The 16,753-nt window shown below is 56.5% G+C and overlaps 1 protein-coding gene across 1 annotated transcript in view; it reads left to right on the top strand.

Annotated features, from left to right (window-relative positions):
* The window catches only part of SEZ6L (seizure related 6 homolog like), a 48,137-nt gene that overhangs the window by 18,245 nt on the left and 13,139 nt on the right, over positions 1-16,753 (top strand). Inside the window, exons 2-3 of the mRNA XM_075039679.1 lie at positions 11,561-12,301; positions 12,556-12,689. Coding sequence (XP_074895780.1) covers positions 11,561-12,301; positions 12,556-12,689 — 875 coding nt within the window. The remainder of the gene's footprint in view (positions 1-11,560; positions 12,302-12,555; positions 12,690-16,753) is intronic.

Genomic DNA, 16,753 nt, shown 5'->3' with positions numbered 1-16,753 from the left:
CAGAGCTGGCATGGCTGAAACAAATGCCTGAGAGTCAAAGTCTCATTGATTCCAGCTCCTTGAAACAGCACTGGGTAGGAAAATCCATTTTCCTCGTAGCTTGGAGAACTGTAATTTCCAGGCATCTGTCAGGCCACTGCGAATCGTTAGAGCAGTTACGAGCTTCTCCGGAGCATGGAGGGGGAGAGGGTTGCAAGTTTAATTCCTGTATTCCTGGCGGCATCCTTGCTCCTGACCAAAGCAAATCAGACACAAGCGGTATGGATTCGCCACTGAAGCGAGTTTTTAAAAGAGCATTTCATTGTCAGAATATTACCTCTGCCTGCAAGCAGTCCCTGCTGCAGAGCCCAAACCCACCGCTCCCACCCATGACCAGAAACCCCCTCGCCCATGGCCAGTCCATGAGGCTTTTCCACCTGTCTCAGCCCAGAGCTAGGACCAAGCGTGGACATGGGCATCTGCTGCCACCCAGGACCATGTCCCAGCCCAGCATTCCCTGCCAACGCAGCGGGTTCCCCCGAGCATCTTGCCAAGGCCCGCTCTGACCACAGGCAGCAGGCACCAGTGAAATGCTTTTCCTCTTGTTTGCCTTTACCGATGAAGGCAGGTTTGCCCCTGGGCACAGGAGTTGCAGCTGGGTGGGCAGTGGTAGGGAGAGCCTGGTCCTTCCTGGCCACAGCTCCTCGGGCTGGGCACTGCTGCCAGCATCCTCACCCGGTAATGAGGGGTTTCCATGGCAACCTTATTTGAGCATTGCTAGTGACACAGATGTAAATTTTAAAATGAAATATGCAGACCACAGTCCTATGAGCATAAATAAACCCTTGCACATGGCCAATTTAACAGCATTTTAAAGCAGTTCAGAAACTCCCCAGGGCCACAGGAGTCTCTGTGGCATTAGGAAATTCATGAAAATGGAAGGAAAAATACCCTGACCCCATCCTGCCCTGGGAGCCCCAGTGCCTAGCTGGGTCCCCAGCTTGAGCCCAGCATGGCCCTGAGCTCCAGGGCAGGACCAAATCAACAAGGAAAGGTGCTGGTTACAACCCGTGCTGCAGAAGATGTGGCACTCGGGGACTGCACAGGAGGGACGTCCAGACACCCACAGGAATGGGAGGCAGATAGGTCCTGAAGCTCCTTGACCTCTGCTGCAGGCTTCTCCTGAGCAAAGCCTGGGCATCTCTCTTCTTCTGAATTATCTGCCTATTAATTGCTCTTTGGGACAGCTATGGTGAAGACAGGCTGGCTGGCTCCACTTGCCGCAGCCAGCTGTGGAAAACCCCACAGCCCAGAGCACCCCAGTGCTTATTTTTAAGAGCCACCTGCTTTGCACAGGCATTGGGAATCACTGAAGGGCACTCTTACTGCCCTTGAAGGTGTGATGTCCATGTCTTCCTGGCAATGGGGGCTGAGCACTGGAGTCTTGGCGCTTCCCCCACCGCTGGGCTCTCATCCCCACAAGGCAGAAGGACCCAGGGACCAGCACCCCTCCTGCATCCCGTGTACCACGCTGGGCAACGAACCATTGGAGAATTACTTTCTATTTTCTCCAACTGTGATACAAACATTTGGATGAAAGCCATCCACAAGCCTTCCCGCTCCTGCCTCACCAGCTGCAGGTGGCACAAAATCACCTTTACGCAGGAGAGCAGCTCAGAAACGCCTGATGCAACAGGCAGATAATGCTCCGGCTGCGTTTATCTGTGCTCCCACGTGGATGACTCACCAATGATCAGATTGCTACTATTTTATTTGCTTATAGGTTGACTGTCAGGATGCTCTTGCAGAAAACTTTTTTTCTTTTGGAAAAACTTAATTTGCTGAAATTGTAACAGCAGGAAAGAGCAGGTTTTGAATCTCCTGTTTGGAGGCAAGCAGCCATCGAGTCTGTATAGGTCTGTTTTGACATTTTGAAAAATCAAAGGCTGTTTTGATTCAGGTTTTTCTGCTCTTCAAGATTTAAGGCAAAAATCTTTAAAAATCTGAAATCAAACCAAAGCATTTCCAGTCCATCACGCTGGAGTGTTTTGACGGACCCAACCTGCTTTTTTTCGGATCTTTGGTTCACACTCAAACCTTCTATATTTTTCTCCCCAACAATGAAATCTGTGCGGTACATGCTGGAGATCAGCACGGGACAGAGATCCCAGGAGAGCACGACATGCCCATGGCCCCCACTGCCCCTTCCCACCCACGCAGCCCTCTACTGACACGGGGTTGCATCAGAGACAGCCTCAACACGCCTCTTTTATCTTGTATTTTTACAGGGATCAGCCCTGTACGAACTCACAGAAGGAAGTTTTGGATTTAATTAGCAACGTGCACCTTCCTGAGCAGAGAGCCAGGTTGGAGGGCAGCAGGAGAGCCAGGGCAGGAGCTCTGCATGCCTGGCAGTGAGGGCAGCGGCGAGGGCAGTGGCGAGGGCAGCGGCACCTCTGCTGCCAGACTCAGCCCCACACACCCCTGCCTTTGCCTGCAGGCAGACGGCAAGCTCTCCTGACCAGGCATTGCTGCCCATGGGCACTCAGGCTGCGGCAGGCGCGGCAGCCCTGTGCCAGTGTGATCCGGTTTCTCCCGTTGCGGTAAATGGCAGCGCCTGCCGACCCTCCTTCATCAACCTGGCGGTAGTTGGTAATTCTGGCGGTTCAGCCTGCACCTTCATCTGCTTGCACGCTGTCAGGAGCTTTAGATTACCTGCATGCACCGCAGTCATCAAGGAGATAAGGAAAGAAGCCTCTATCTTTGGAAAGACAGATTTGGCCTAATCAAAGTGGCTGCAGCATCCCGACAGCCCGGGCTGCAGCAGAGGCTGCCGGGCTCCTTTGTTAATGGCAGAATGGGCACGGCAGCGGCTTTGGCGGGTGGCTGCAACGCGGGGAGTGCTGGGGCAGGGGGGAGGCGAGCACCAGCCGGGCATCCCAGGGCTGACCCAGCTCCGTGCCGAGGGAGGACGTGGCTCCGTAAGACCTGCCCGAGCTGCCTGGCCTTTGCATTTCACTCGCCTGAGCCCGGGAGTGGAGCAGCCTGTGCTCCAGAGCATATCCTTCACATCGCACCCGCGGTGCCGGCCAGCACGTGGAGGCAGTTATGCTCATTATGGCTATTGATTGCCCCGTTTCACCTGCCGATGGAGCCTACGACAAGGCTGAGATGAACCATCTGTTGGGGTTCATTGCTCTGCTCAGTCCCTTCTCCTTGCTGCCGCGGTCCCCGCCGTGCCATCCATCTCACCCTTCAGAGGACCTCATTCAAGGCAGGGAACGCAATAAAAAATTGAACTATACTCTGCAAATAAATCAAGGCAGCATCTTTTTAAAGAAAAGCTTCTTGCCTATCCCCAGCTGGTTTGGAGGAGTAGCTCTGTCAGCACAAAGCATCCCTGAGCATGGGTTCTCCATACCAGGGCAGTGCCACGTGCCGTTCCCAAGCACCTGCCCCACAAAGAGCCCCCTCCCCTGCCACGGTCAGCCTCCCCCTCGCCTAACCTCACAGATGCCCAAGGGCTTGTGGTCTTCACAGTCATCCCTGCCATAGGCGCTGCAATGCGTCCCTCATCCCAGGCAGCTGGCACATCCCCCCAGCGGTCCACCCCGGGCGGGGACAGCAGATCTCAGCCACATCCCCTGCCTTTGAGGAAATCCTTACAGCTCCCTGCAGAGCAGGCTGAGCCTGCAGCCCTACCCCTGGGAAGCCCTATGCATAAGCCAAGCCTATCCACCTGGGCCTGGCTTTATTGCAGAGTGAGTCCAGCTGCTCCCACAGACCCTTAAAGGGGGCTTGTTCCCAAGAACAGGGCACCTTCTAGAGCAGGGGACCCTCAGAGCTGGCATAGAGCTGGGGATGTGCAGAGGCTGGGGTGCTGGGGGGGGTTGTGCAGGATCAGTCCCAGCCCTCAGGGAGGGCTTGGGCCAGACGTCTGCAGCAGAAGCAGCTCCGGGCAGGATTAGCCAGTCCCAGCACACCGTCAATCCGCCTAAGCCCGTCACACAGGCAGAGCACGGGGGCTGAACGCCGCCATTAATAGCATCTGTATAAGCTTCTCAGGGTTTCTGCCATAATCAGATCGCTAAAACCTTCAGGACGGTAACTACTGAACTTGAGCAATCAAGCCACCATCCTCCGGCAGCCTGGGAACGTGTGCTTGCAGCGAGGCAGTGATAGCATCGGCATTAGTAATGGGAACCCGGCGATACAGCTACTCATGGTTTAGCTCTTTCAGGAGCACAGCAGCAAAATGAGTGCTTTATGATTATTTCAGCATCCTTTTATCAAGCATTTGCAGTTCCCTAATTCCTCTAAGCCCCTCTGGCTGAGATATTGGCAGTAATCAGATTTGCCTGGCTCTCTCCAGCCACGGCACCTCTGGAGCAGCATACGCGTGTCTGCCATCGTTGGCCACAAGACACGGTCCCGTCTCCCCGGGTGGGGCTGCGGGGGTGCTGGGGACCCTCTCGCATGGGGAGGAAGCTTTGGGTCTGGGGAGGCCATGGTGTGTGGGTCTCTGCACCACGGGGCCCCGGGGCTGAGCCTCCCATGGAAACTACGTAGCTGTGCAGCGTGGCCCCGGGAAGGGATGTGGGGACTCGATGTGGTCCAGGGGCTGCCCAGACACACTCTGCTCTGCCAGCAAGGTGCCTGTGATGAGAGCCGCTGATTTTCCTGCGTGCTGGGGCTGAAGTTGTGGAGATCACAGTCGCTGGGGTTGTTTCTGAGGAGGTGGCTGCGGCCCCAGGCACCATCCCCAGGAGCTGAGCTAACGTCCCTTTGGGCTGCAGGTATCCCGCAGCCAAGGTCCCACCCGGATCCCGGTGTGGTACCATGCTGGCACCAGTCCTGCCGACCCAGCGCAGCCCCGTGGAGAGTCCCCAGCTGGCCCATCCTGGGGACATCACTGGTCCCTGGGGTCATCACTGGTCCCTGGGGCCATCCCAGTGGGCAGGGACTGCAGCAGCATAGCAAGGGGCTTTGCTGTCAGCTTCTTTTGGCACTTTGAACACTGCGCTTCCCATTCCCTGCTGCTCCACAAAGGCTTTTGGGGCTGGAACAAGCTCTTTGCTGTGCCCTGAATTGACAGTCCCTTGATTGCCAGGGGCTCCCTGCTGCGGGGGCAGCACAGGCACCAGCACAGCCACAGGTACTGCCGGCAGGGAAGGTGGGGTTTTGTCTGTAAATTCAAGGTCCAGAAGCTGAAAGTCTCATCTTCCGCCGTGCCAGTGCTGGGTCAAAGGCAGAGTCTGGGGGTGCCCCGTGCCCAGGAGCACAACCGGGCTCCCTTTGGTGGGGACGTGGGGATGCTGGCACTGCGGCCACTGGGCAGCGGAAAACTGCCTGAACGCACTGTGTCCCTGCCCTGTGCAAAACACAGCCAAGCTGCTTTTTGAGAGGGACCGCTGAAAAGCCAGTTTCACTTTTATGGAGAACAAGAGCTGATAGCATATGAAATTGTGGCAAAGGGGAGGGCTTGAGCTCACGTTTAATGAGTTTTCTTTTGTTCGCCTGGCCTTGCAATCTCATTCACTCTTTTGCTTAATACATTACAGTTTGCTCAGTTAATGCGCCTGGGCTGTCACGGCAAATTCCAGGCCACAACCCAAATCTGTCGCTGCATGCTCACAGATCACGAGCAATAAGCAGATTTATTTCTGAGTAGCGGGAAAACAAAATTCTTCAAAAGAGTAAGAGAAAACTATCCTAAATGACAAAAAAAGGGCTGTTTGCACCTGAAAAAATATTGTCAGAACAATTAGTTATTCTTTGTATGGGCAGAAGGATTGCATGGGTAACAGCACAGACCCCAGTTATGTTGGTCTTTGAGGTCATTCATTTTTCTTGCTCTGATGGCAAGTTTCAGAGAGGCATTTGTACTCATTTGTGTATATTTAAGGAACGTTTTGGTGCCAAGGGCCCTCTGTGAGCAGCTGACGGTGCTGCTTAGGTGGGCGGGTGGCTGGTGCCCTGCAAGCACCCAGGTCAGTGCTGGGTCTGGGCGAGGGGAGCTGCTTTGGCTGCCCCTGCCCTTTGCCCTGCCTGCCCTGCCACCCCTCCTGCCCCGCTACCTCTCGAGAGCTCCGTGCCATCACCCCAGCCCTGGGGACTGGGGCTGTGTCCCCACTGCCAGCCCTGGCCGGCGCAGAGCCCGCACACTCCCACATGCAGCACGGCGTGCTCAGCACCCGTGCCCTGCAGAGGAGCCAGTGCTTCCGACGGCGGCTAAGTATAAATCGTGGGGGAGTGAAAGCTGGTTGGAGACGTCCTCCCCGGAGCTGAGCTTCCTTCCTCGGTGTTTACACGCCGGTATCTAGGCAGATCCCAGAATAGACCTGAAGATGAGCTGTCGTGTTGCATTAAGATACATCACTCGTGCTCCAAACCGTCCCGGACGTTTCTGTCCCACCTTGCAGGAGCAGCCGCCTATGCCAAAGCCGCTGTGCAGAGCGCAGTGCCCCGGGTGCCACGCCGTGCCCAGCTGTGGGGGCCGCTTGCGGAAGCTTTTGTGGATTTAGAGAAGCCTTTCCAGTCTCGAACTGCCTGCGGAGTGCTCCTGATCAAGATACAAGATAAACCCCTTGTACATCTTGATAGCATTTTCTTCCTCTGGAGCTGGTTTAGCAGATTAGATCAAGGTCAAACGTGATCGTTTCTCTTCCACCAGCTCAGTGTCTCTGGATCAATGGCTTGTGCAGAACAGGATGGATTTGGGCAGCCAGGAAGGGTCCTGCTCCACCTGCCCTGGCCCCCAGCTGAGCATCCCGTGGGGCTGGGGTGATGGCGGGGACCATGGGCATCCTGCAGCACTGGGTGACTTTAAACAGCCTCGTCCCGTGCTGTGAGTGAGCAGCAGAGAGTAAGAGCCCGGCTATGAGAGCACCCCAAGCAACCGTCCCCTGCTGACAACGTTTCCTGCCTGCCATTATGATAATATTTTTGCTACTGCAATTCAGAGTAAATCCACAGAATTTATTATAAATCACTGGTGGTTTATTTAGCACTCCAGTGGCATTAGGTGGCCAGGCTACATCGCTGTGGTCCTGGGAGGGGAGAGGGGCTGCAGAGCTTCCAGCGATGAGTGCGAGCTGCAACCTCCCCGTGCTCCTGGGCTGGCTCCCGGGTAGAAATCCACCAAAGGTGCTTGGGCAATTTCAAATCTCATCTCTCACCATGATTACCCTGTAGTCCTTGGAGGTGGGAGAATGGCTGTTTGCATTCAGATGAGTATGGAAAGCATCTTACCAAAGCCCGTCCTTACCCTACTGTCAAATATGGAAACCTACTGCAATCCTTCCTTAAGGATGAGGATACTTCGTTCTGCTTCTGCTGCTCTTTGCTTTTCCTAAAGCCTCGTCCACCCTGGAGAGGCCGTCGGCAGGGGAACTCACCTCTGCGGGCAGCAACAGCCCCTCCATGTGCGGGGGCCTCTGCCCCCCCGGGAGGGAAGAGCTGATGGTTCCCTTCCCTTTCCGAAATGGGCACCGGGCACAACTGAGTGGAAGAAAGCCAGCTGAGCAGGGAGGGGAGCGGGCACCGGGCTGTGCTGGGGCCATGGGGGGTCGTGGGGCAGCACCAAGGCATGTGGGGTGTGAGCAGGGTCTGGCAGCGCCGGGGAGGCAGCAGGCAGGGCTGGCAGCCCGCGTCTTGGGGACATGCTGGGGCACAGCTCCAGTTTGGGGGTGGCGATGCAATCTGGAGTTAAGCTTGTTAATCACTTCTTTTTCTGGTAATGTGGAATATGTCCTTATTAATCACCGATGCCAGGGCCCCCCTGTGCCTCCGTCTCCCCGCTCCAGCCTGGCTGCATTCTTCGCTTCCCTGAAATACACACTTGCCCTTTACAAACTAAAGCATATTAAGTATCTCATTACAGAGTCACTCTACAGAGTGTTTTATTTCATGCTTTGTTAAGGACAGAATCATTTAAATGCATCCTGGCAAAGGATCTAGTAAGAAATTAGTCAACTTTCTGAAAGCGTAAAATACGGTTTAACAGCAACATCCGTTAAGAATTAGAGTTCACATGACAAATAACCCGGGGATGCTGTTTTGCTGTTTCTGGTAATACACCAGCTTTAAGGACTCAGGTTCCTGTAGGAACACCCTGACTGTCCCACCGTGAGCTGGTGTCCCACTGTGTCCCACCAGCCAGCGAGCCTCCTCCCCTCACCTCCCAGGGCCACGCTGCCTCCTCCTTGTCTGACAGCCCCATCTTCTCCTGTAATGGAGAAACCGTTTTGCTGCAGAGCACTAAAACCGATGGGCTGAGCTGCAGCCAGACCAGCGGCAGTGGGAGAGCAGCCGCCAGCCACCCATCCTGGGCTTGGGCTGGAAGAGGAAGCCTAAAGCACATGAGAGCCCTACAAAACTTGTCAGGGAAGGAGAGTTGATGCTGGCACTGCCTTGGGGACCAATTCCCCCCATCACCCCACAGCAGGATGCCCATGGCCCCATGGCAGGATGCCCATGGAGGAGAGGCTCAGCACAGGGTTGGGATGGAGAGGGAAGCAGAGACACTCAGAAATGAGTGGAGGGTATGGGGGTTCCTGGGCTGCCCCCCTAGCAGCGTGCGTGGGGACACCGAGGCACCCAGCCTCCCCGGGGGGAGCCGGGGGAGATTATTCAGAGCCGACACAAGTCGGTGGTTGCAGACTATGTGTGTGAAATGTCTCCTAATGTGCTAAGGGAATCAGCTAATGAGTTTGCTGAACCACCGCTAATTAAAGAATTAATTTTTTAAGTCACGGGAAACATAACGGGAGAGGCCAGGAAGACCTCCATAGCCGGGACTGGCTTGCCTGTGGCTGGGTCCATGGCTCAACCGGCTGACAGCGGGACAAAGCGACTTGGGACGGGCACAGACAGGGCCCTGGCTGTCCCAGGGAGCTGGGGCTAAGGACCAACGTGGGTAACAGCAGTCCATGCAAGGGCTGGAGGGGACAGAGGAGCAAGAGCAGCTCAGGGACTGTCCTGGCACAGCCCAGTGAGAGGAGAGGCGAGCCTGCCTGTGGCGGAGGGGAAGGCTCCTGCACTCCTGCAGTGCACTCACTGCACAGACCTGGACAAAAATACATCTCCAGCCTCAGACAAGCAGATCTTGGAAACTCCATCCTTCAGGCTAACTCTCCCAACATTTGCCTTTCCCTGTTGTGTACCCTTATCTTTGGTTCTGGCCAGAAACCTCCTCGATTCTCCAAAAGACAGAGCAAAGTCAACTTTCAGCAGGCTGCTTGTGCCAGTCCCTCCTGCCCCGCAGGCAGCGGCTGTCCCATTAATGGCTGGGGATATCCCCCATCCCACGGCACATTCCCCAAGGCTGACGCTGGGCTGCTGTTGCTGCAGAGCGACCATTTGGAGCAGTGACCACTGCTTATCCTTGCACAAGCTGCAGCAAGAATAACTGCTTGGTTATAAAGGGAGCTGGCAGGGACCACTGGGGCATTCAAGACTCTGCCACTCCGTTGCTACTGTGAGTCCCTTTTCTCCCTGGCACCTGTGGAGGTGACAGTGCTGGGGTCCCTGGTCCATCCAGGCGAGCACTCATACCTTAGAGTGTTTGAGTCCGAGTCCTATAAAGCCGCTGATCCCGCATATCCAAATAACGCAGGGGCTGAGCGTTATGCATGCAAGTCACCTCCGAGCGAGCGCACACCTCTGCAGAAAGCAGAGCGGGTACCCGAGTGTTTCCAGGATCAGCACTTAAATGTGTAATGAGAAGCAACAGCTGGATGGCACAAACACGCTGGGGGAGCCGCAGCGCGGTCAGGGATCATGAGCAGCATAACAAGCAGCCACGCTCTGCGGCGTCACCACCGAGGCGGGTTTAAGGTCTCCTGCAACTTTCTTCTCCGTCAGGAGTCCTCCGTGCACAATACTGGGCAGGGTAAGGGGGAGCATGGCTGACGGTGGTGTTCACGTGCCCACGCGGGGCAGGAGGAGCACAGGGTCCCCCAGCCTGGGCAGCGCAGCGGAGCAAAGCCAGGCACGCTTATCGATGCTCACCTGCTTTCCCATCCTCTGCCCAGTTCTGCCCCAGCGCTCCTGCAATTGCCTGCAATGAGGTTACGATTCTGTGCTTAGGGCTGAGGAGCTAAAGCAGCCCGTACCAGCAGAGCCCTTGTAAAACCACTGCGGTGCCAGAGCAGTGCTGTGCCGGCCTGCACCGCGGCGTGCCCAGCACGGTGCTCGCCAGCTGTGCGGCAGCAAAACTAATGCTAAGGCATCAGAAGCAGAAGTTGAAAGGCATTAAAATCACAGCATGAGGTAAACGGCGGTTGGACTCCAGGGGAACGGTACTCCCCCACAGCAATCACCTGGCAGTGTCCCTGCGTTTCAGGTTTCACATCCAAAAGCTCCATTCTTCCTTTTCATTCCAGCCCTACCTTCATTAGTAGAATTTGAAACGCAAAAAATCAAGTGAAATTTAATGCAAGCATTGTGCTTTTATTTAAAGTATCTGTAACACTTAATTGTAATGAAGTGCCCAGGGCAAGCCAGAGGTTTACCATGCTTTGCTGGAGTCTGCTTGGGAAAGTAATCCTGGCTGCTGCTCCAGTCCCCCATCCCACAGAAACCTGGCATCGTGGCGAGCACACGTCCCGGCTGCCCCTGCAGGCATGTCACAGCAACTCGAACCACTTTTTGGAGCAGGTCGGTGCCTTCGTTTGCTGTTGCAAAGGGGAACACCTGCCCAGGCAGCCCCATGCCCAGCCAGGCACCTGCCCACGCCACGGGCAGAGACCCTGTGTTTTGGGGACTCGGGTTCCAAACCCTCCCGGGGAAGCTGAGGGGGCTGGAATTACAGTCTTTAAGTACGGTGCATTAAACACCTTCCCTGGCAACTGCTGTTTCCATGGAAAATGTTGACTCTCTGCCTCTTGGAGCTTTCTGCAGCATTTCGCAGAGCCGCGGCGCTGCTTACAGCTTATTTTACACCATGGACCGCAGCCCAATCAGACCCGTTGGTGGTGAATAAATCTGTATTTCATGCAATTAAACTCCCTGGCTGAAGCGGTGGCGGTGTGGCTTTGATTACTCTTTCTTTCCCGCGCAATGCTTTGCCCAACACAAAAGGTTAGTGGCTGCCTAAGGAGAGACTTTGCAGAAGTGGGTGGTGTTTTGCCACGGGAGGCCGGAGGAAGCCAGTTAATCGGCGTCTGTTGCCCGCCAGGCAGCAGCGTGGGGAAGACAATGGGAAAGAGCTGCGGCCTAATCAGGCGCTTTGAAATAGGCTTATTTGCTGATGACAATTACAAAAATAAAGGCTTTTCACAGAGACCGAGCCAGAGCAACAAACTCAGCAGGAGTGAGTGAACCTCCCTGAACAAGTGACCTCTAGATAAAGAGACCAAATAGCAGCTCTGAAACAGTGAGATAAGGCCACTGAGTTTCAACAGAAACCCAACTTTCGGAGTGCGGGCTCATTATTGCTTTCCCATAATCAGTCTGTTTGGGAGAGCGGCAGGCGTTCAATCAGCCGCAGCTCCCTGGGGGGCTGATTTTGTGCCGCCGGCACAGCTATAATTTCATGCCCGGAATTGCCCGAGTCCCACTTTTCCCCATTTCTTTGCAGACAGTGGATCAGGGGCAGCGCTGGTCCCCGCGAGCCCGGACCCTCTCGCTGCAGACGAGCCGGTGGACAAGACGGTCGGCGGAGCTGGGGAGCTCAGGCATGCCATGGGTTCGGCCAGCGGAGGCAGGGAGCTCGGGCACGCCACTGCCCTCAACCTGCTGCCGGCGGCGGAGGACGGTGCCGGGCCGGCGGCGGAGGAGACGACGCTGCTGGTGCGGAGCCACATCCTGCCAACGCCCACCGCCGCCCCCGACGCTGATGCAAAACAAACTTTCCCTGTTAAGAAAAAGCCACCTACGCTAAAGCAAGTAAATACGGCAAGGAAGCACCCGAGGCCCAAGCCCACCCTGCCAGGCACCCCCAGGGCCACCTCCTCGGCCAGCCCGCTGGGGTCCGGGCTCCCTATCGCCTCCCAAGAACCACGTGCACCGGCAGAGGCAGCAACCAGGGCGGGGGACGCGGAGCAGAGCCCCCCCGAGCTGCCCTGGGGGGGCTGGGCCACAACCAGCCACCCCACGCTGCAGATCTCCCCGTCCACCCTGCCACCGGCGGTCCCTCGGCCCTTCCCCGACAGCACGGGTGATGCTGGCGAGGCTCCGACCGTGGCTCCTGCCGGTGCCACCGTTAACTGGGCAAACGGCACGGAGAGAGAGGTGCACGGCTCCGCGTCAGAAGAGAGCCAAGAAACAACCACGTCCACCATCATCACCACCACCGTCATAACCACGGAGCCCACCCCAGGTAAGCCGCGCCGCCCACACAGGGCCAGGGAGCATGGGCATGGGGTTACGGCAGCTGGCGGGGAGCAGCTCTGCGTGCGGTGCCGGCGGCGCTGCCTGAGTTTGTGGGGCTGCCTAAAATCTTCTGCCCTTCAGCGGTGTTGGCCGCGGGAGCAGGAACCCGGGTGCTGGGTTTTAGGGTCGTACCCAGGTGCGGGAGGGAGCTGCCGGGTGAGCCGTTCCCCCGGGGCGATCGCTGACGCACGTTCCCCCTAGTCCTCTGCAGCATGAGCTTCCACGACCCCGAGGGCTACATCGACTCCACGGACTACCCTCCGCTGCCTGTGCACAGCTACCTGGAGTGCACCTACAACGTCACCGTCTACACGGGCTACGGCGTCGAGCTCCAGGTGAGAAGCGCGTCCGGGGGCAGGGGATCACTATGGCCCGACACCCCTGCTCTGCAACAGCGAATGATGCAAAGCACCCACAGCCTTGGGCGCAGCTGCCCTGGGCACCTGCACTTGCTTAAAAAAACCCTTCCCAGGGAGAAAAATAGATTTTTCTTAGGCCATGTAATAAATAAACTGTACGAGGGAACTGGTGGATCCTGAACGTCAGTGATGATCAAAGCATTGAAATGCCATGCAATTAATTTAACAACGAGGCACTGGCAGGCAATTTGCAAAAAAAGGCACTAAGCCTTCGTGGGAAGGGGCGAAGCAGCAGCGCTGTCTCCAGTGCGGCCACCAGCCTTCTGCCCTCGCTCCCCAGCCCGTCAGGAGGTGTGCGGGCAGCCCTGAGGTGCGCTGGCAGCCCAGAGGCATCTGTGTGGGCAGCCCAAGTCCCCTCTCCAGCCAGCACTTGCTTTGGATGGGTTTTGACAAATGGCTCCTACACCAAAGCAGGGCCACGTCCCTGACAACTGAAGGATAAAACCCACATGGACAAGCAGGCATTTTGCAGCAAACCCCAGCAGCAGCAGCAAGTATGTGTGCTGCAGCAGAGAGCCAGGGGTGAGTTTCTGCAGGAAGGCATCTGGAACTGCTGTGACCTGGCACGAACAGGAGCGTGGAGCAGCGGGCACGGCCAGCATGGGTGCAGCAGACCGCATGCCAGGGCTGCCGCCGTGCCGGCGCTGTGCAAACCCATCAGAGCGGGGGGTCTGGCCCAGCCAGACGTGCACGGTCAGCTCTCCCCAAAACGCCACATCCCACAGTCCGGCAAGGCTGGGAGCAGGGCAGGGGCCTGGACAGGTTTCAGACACCATCAGTTCACGGTCTCCCTGCTCTGGTGTGCAATCCTTTCTTGTTCTTGCGTTTTCCCCATGTCACCATTCGCATCCAATTAAAATCCATTAACTTTTAATCTGTGTAATTAAGAATGTGCATTAAAAAGAGTAGTAGTTCCAGCGAGCTTGTTCCTGCCATCCCTCCGGCAGGCGCAAGGGGCTGACCTCTGTGGCACGATGTGGAAACGTGCCCTGCTGCGGAGGTTGCCCTGCGAGCCGGCAGAGCACAGGGGTGAGCACTGGCATGTGTGTCTGTCTCAGACACTTTTCCATGGCAGTAACTTTGTCTCCCCAAATCCACAGGGTGCTAAAGACAGGCTGCTCCGCTGTAAATTCGCTTCCGTCCATAATCCATCAGGTGACACCATTCCTGACCTCGCTCCATTGTAAACTGAGATTTTAATGGAGCATAAAATTAGCCTCTCCACCCCCCGAGCTTTGCATTTCACTTTGCTGATGCTTCTGAGCATTTCAGACAAATTAAATCACAACAGCAGGTCCGCGCTGGCTGAGCATGGCCTCATCTAGAGCCGGCTGAGCATGCACCATGCAGCCTGTCCGGCAACAGCTCCTGGGGTGGCTGAGATGCCCGTGGGTGGCCGGGCAGGGCTCAGCCACTCCAGCCAGATAGGCACAGGTGGGAGCTGGAGGGGAATGGGCCCTGGGGCTGCAGGCAGCGGTGCTGAGTGCCCCGGAGCTGCTGCCTGCAGCTGAGAGCAGCAAAGTGCCTGCCCGTGCCCTGCCCCAGGGTGGGCAACAGCTCAGCAAAGATTACGGAGGAGGGAAAGGGGCTGCCAGTCCCTGCCCTGCCGCCCTAGATGCTGCAGGGACCCTCCGCAGGCACCCACGGACGAGGACTGATGTGCTCCAGCATGGCAGCATCAGTGAATACCTGACTTGCCACTGCAGGCAGCAAGCTCTGCAGAAGGCTTTTTAACCATTGAGGCAGCAGCAGCGACATGAATTATGTCCCAAGAAAGCTAGAAACAGCACTTGTGGCAAGCAAGACAACAGATTTGTCCCCTCCTTAGTTTGCACAAAGGATGTCACACATGATACATGCTGATGGAGGAGGCAGACAGTGCAGTGCAGAAACATTGTCCATGTTTGCATGCAAACCTGATTTTAAAATGACAAGTCTACCCTGGACATCATCCCTGACCAGTGAGACTGGTGCAGAAAGCTCTAGTCCCACAGCTGGGACTTTTCCCCACCATCACGAACAGGCTTTGCTGTAAGGACCCATGCCCAGCTGCTCCTGATGCAAGACCATCACAAAAGACTGGCAGCCAAGGGAGCTGAATCTGGAGGCATCCCTGCACAAGCTGCCCCTGGCAGGGGGGGAACAGCCAGCTGGCAGCCAGCCCCGAACGCAGCATCCCAGCCCCTTGCCCCAATGTTGGGGAAATGGGGCACAGCATGGCAGAAGGGCCAATAATCATGGGGTTTGGGCTACCTCTAACCCTTGCCTCCCCTCCCAGGTGCCAGGACCCACAGCAGTGCATGGGCAGAGCATAGGGCCCCGGGGACCATCCCAGCGTCATGCCTCAGTTTCCCCACCTGTAAACCAAGACCAATGGCCTCATTCTGTGCTGCTCTCCAGCTTGCACTTTGGGGAGTAATTAGCACAGACATGCTGGAAGGTGGCAGTCCTAATTCTGTATTATTTCCTACCAGAAGGGCTGAGACTGGAGGTGTCAGGGAGGACTGCTGGCTGCCAGGATGCTTCACAGGTCTGGGGCGCAGAGCAGGGGCTGCACTAGCTGGCACGAGGGGCTGACGGATGGCGGGTACCGCTGCTCGTCCCCAATGTGTCAGCCTGGCTGGGGGCAATACCCATACCCGAGCTGGGTGGGACAGCCGTTACCTCCCCACTGCTCCCCCTTGTTTTGCCTGGTGCTGACGGAGTCTTTTCCATTGCTTTTTAATTATTTTACATGTACAAGCTCTGCAAGCTTCAGTGGCTCTGAGGCTAATTACATCGGGCAGGTGCTGGAGTAACGCAGTGCAACTTCCTCAGCTGCCTCACCATGATGTGGTTAATTGGTTAACATTTAAGTGATTTGGATTTAATTCACAGGTCCTGTAATGGAGATAGGCAGAGAGAGATCTTGCTAGGTGAGGAGGAGTGGGGCTGAGCTCTCATGCCAGGATGGTGTGAGGCAGAAGTGATCCATGAGGGATTCCTTTTTTTCACACGGGTTTGCCGGGGCTGAGCTGCTAGCTCTGGAGGCCAGACCTGCTCAGGGATGCTGGTTTGGGAGAAGCTAGGCTGGGCTGGGGAGCAGAGCTGTGCGGGTGCTGTATTGCTCTGTGGTGGGGTGGCCTGGGGAGCTGGGTTGGATGTGCTCTGCGTGGAGCCTGGGCTGATGCGCTCCCCTGTCATGAGTGGTGTGTGGTCTCAGCAGGTGCTGCTGGAGGCTGGACAGGAGGAAGGATGTCCTGGAGAGCGTGGGGAAAAGTGTCCCCCAGGATTCAGCATGTGGCAAGGGGAGGGCAAAGCAACTGATGGTGAAGCGCTGCCTGTTACCTCTGTGAATCTTGTTAAAGGCATCTGCAGGAGAAAACAGACACCCCTGGGACAGGAAGGTGCTGACCCTCAATACTGGGGCCATGGGAGAGTGCAGTGGTGGCAGGAATGGCTGTGGCATTGCAGCCCTGCCCCAAAATAGAGACTGGGAGTGTAGAGCCCTGGGGCTGCTCCTGCAGGCACTTGAAACCATTCAAGAGGCCACGAGGACCCTCCGCTTCTTTCCCTTGCAGCCTTTGGAGTCAGACCCTTGCTCACTGCAGAGGAAATCTGCCTTCGGCAAGGAGGAGGCACAAAGCCTGGATATCAGGCATGGTGTCAGGAAAGGCTGCCAGCAAACCTGCCTGGTGCTGGGGGCTGCCCAGGGCTACGTGAGAGCTCAGGGTCCCTGCTCAGCTCGCTGCTGGCAGCCCCCAGTGCCCCTTGCAGCATCCTGGAGAGAGCTGTGCCTCAGCCTGCCTGCCCCCAAGCCAGCTGGGTCCCACCATCACAGCCCTGGGAGCTGTGGAGCAGCCAGCCCTCCGAATGCTTAGTTAAATTATATTTATTTTTAAAATTCTTGAATCTTCTTGGCAGGAAATAGAATTTCCCTAAAGAGATTTTCTAGTGGGTGAGCAAGGCTGGCAGCCTGAATCAAGGATCCCTCCTGTCTT

This window comes from Buteo buteo, chromosome 11, assembly GCF_964188355.1.
Source record: "Buteo buteo chromosome 11, bButBut1.hap1.1, whole genome shotgun sequence".
NCBI classification, from domain to species: domain Eukaryota; kingdom Metazoa; phylum Chordata; class Aves; order Accipitriformes; family Accipitridae; genus Buteo; species Buteo buteo.
This window is presented reverse-complemented; position numbering and strand designations above follow the sequence as displayed.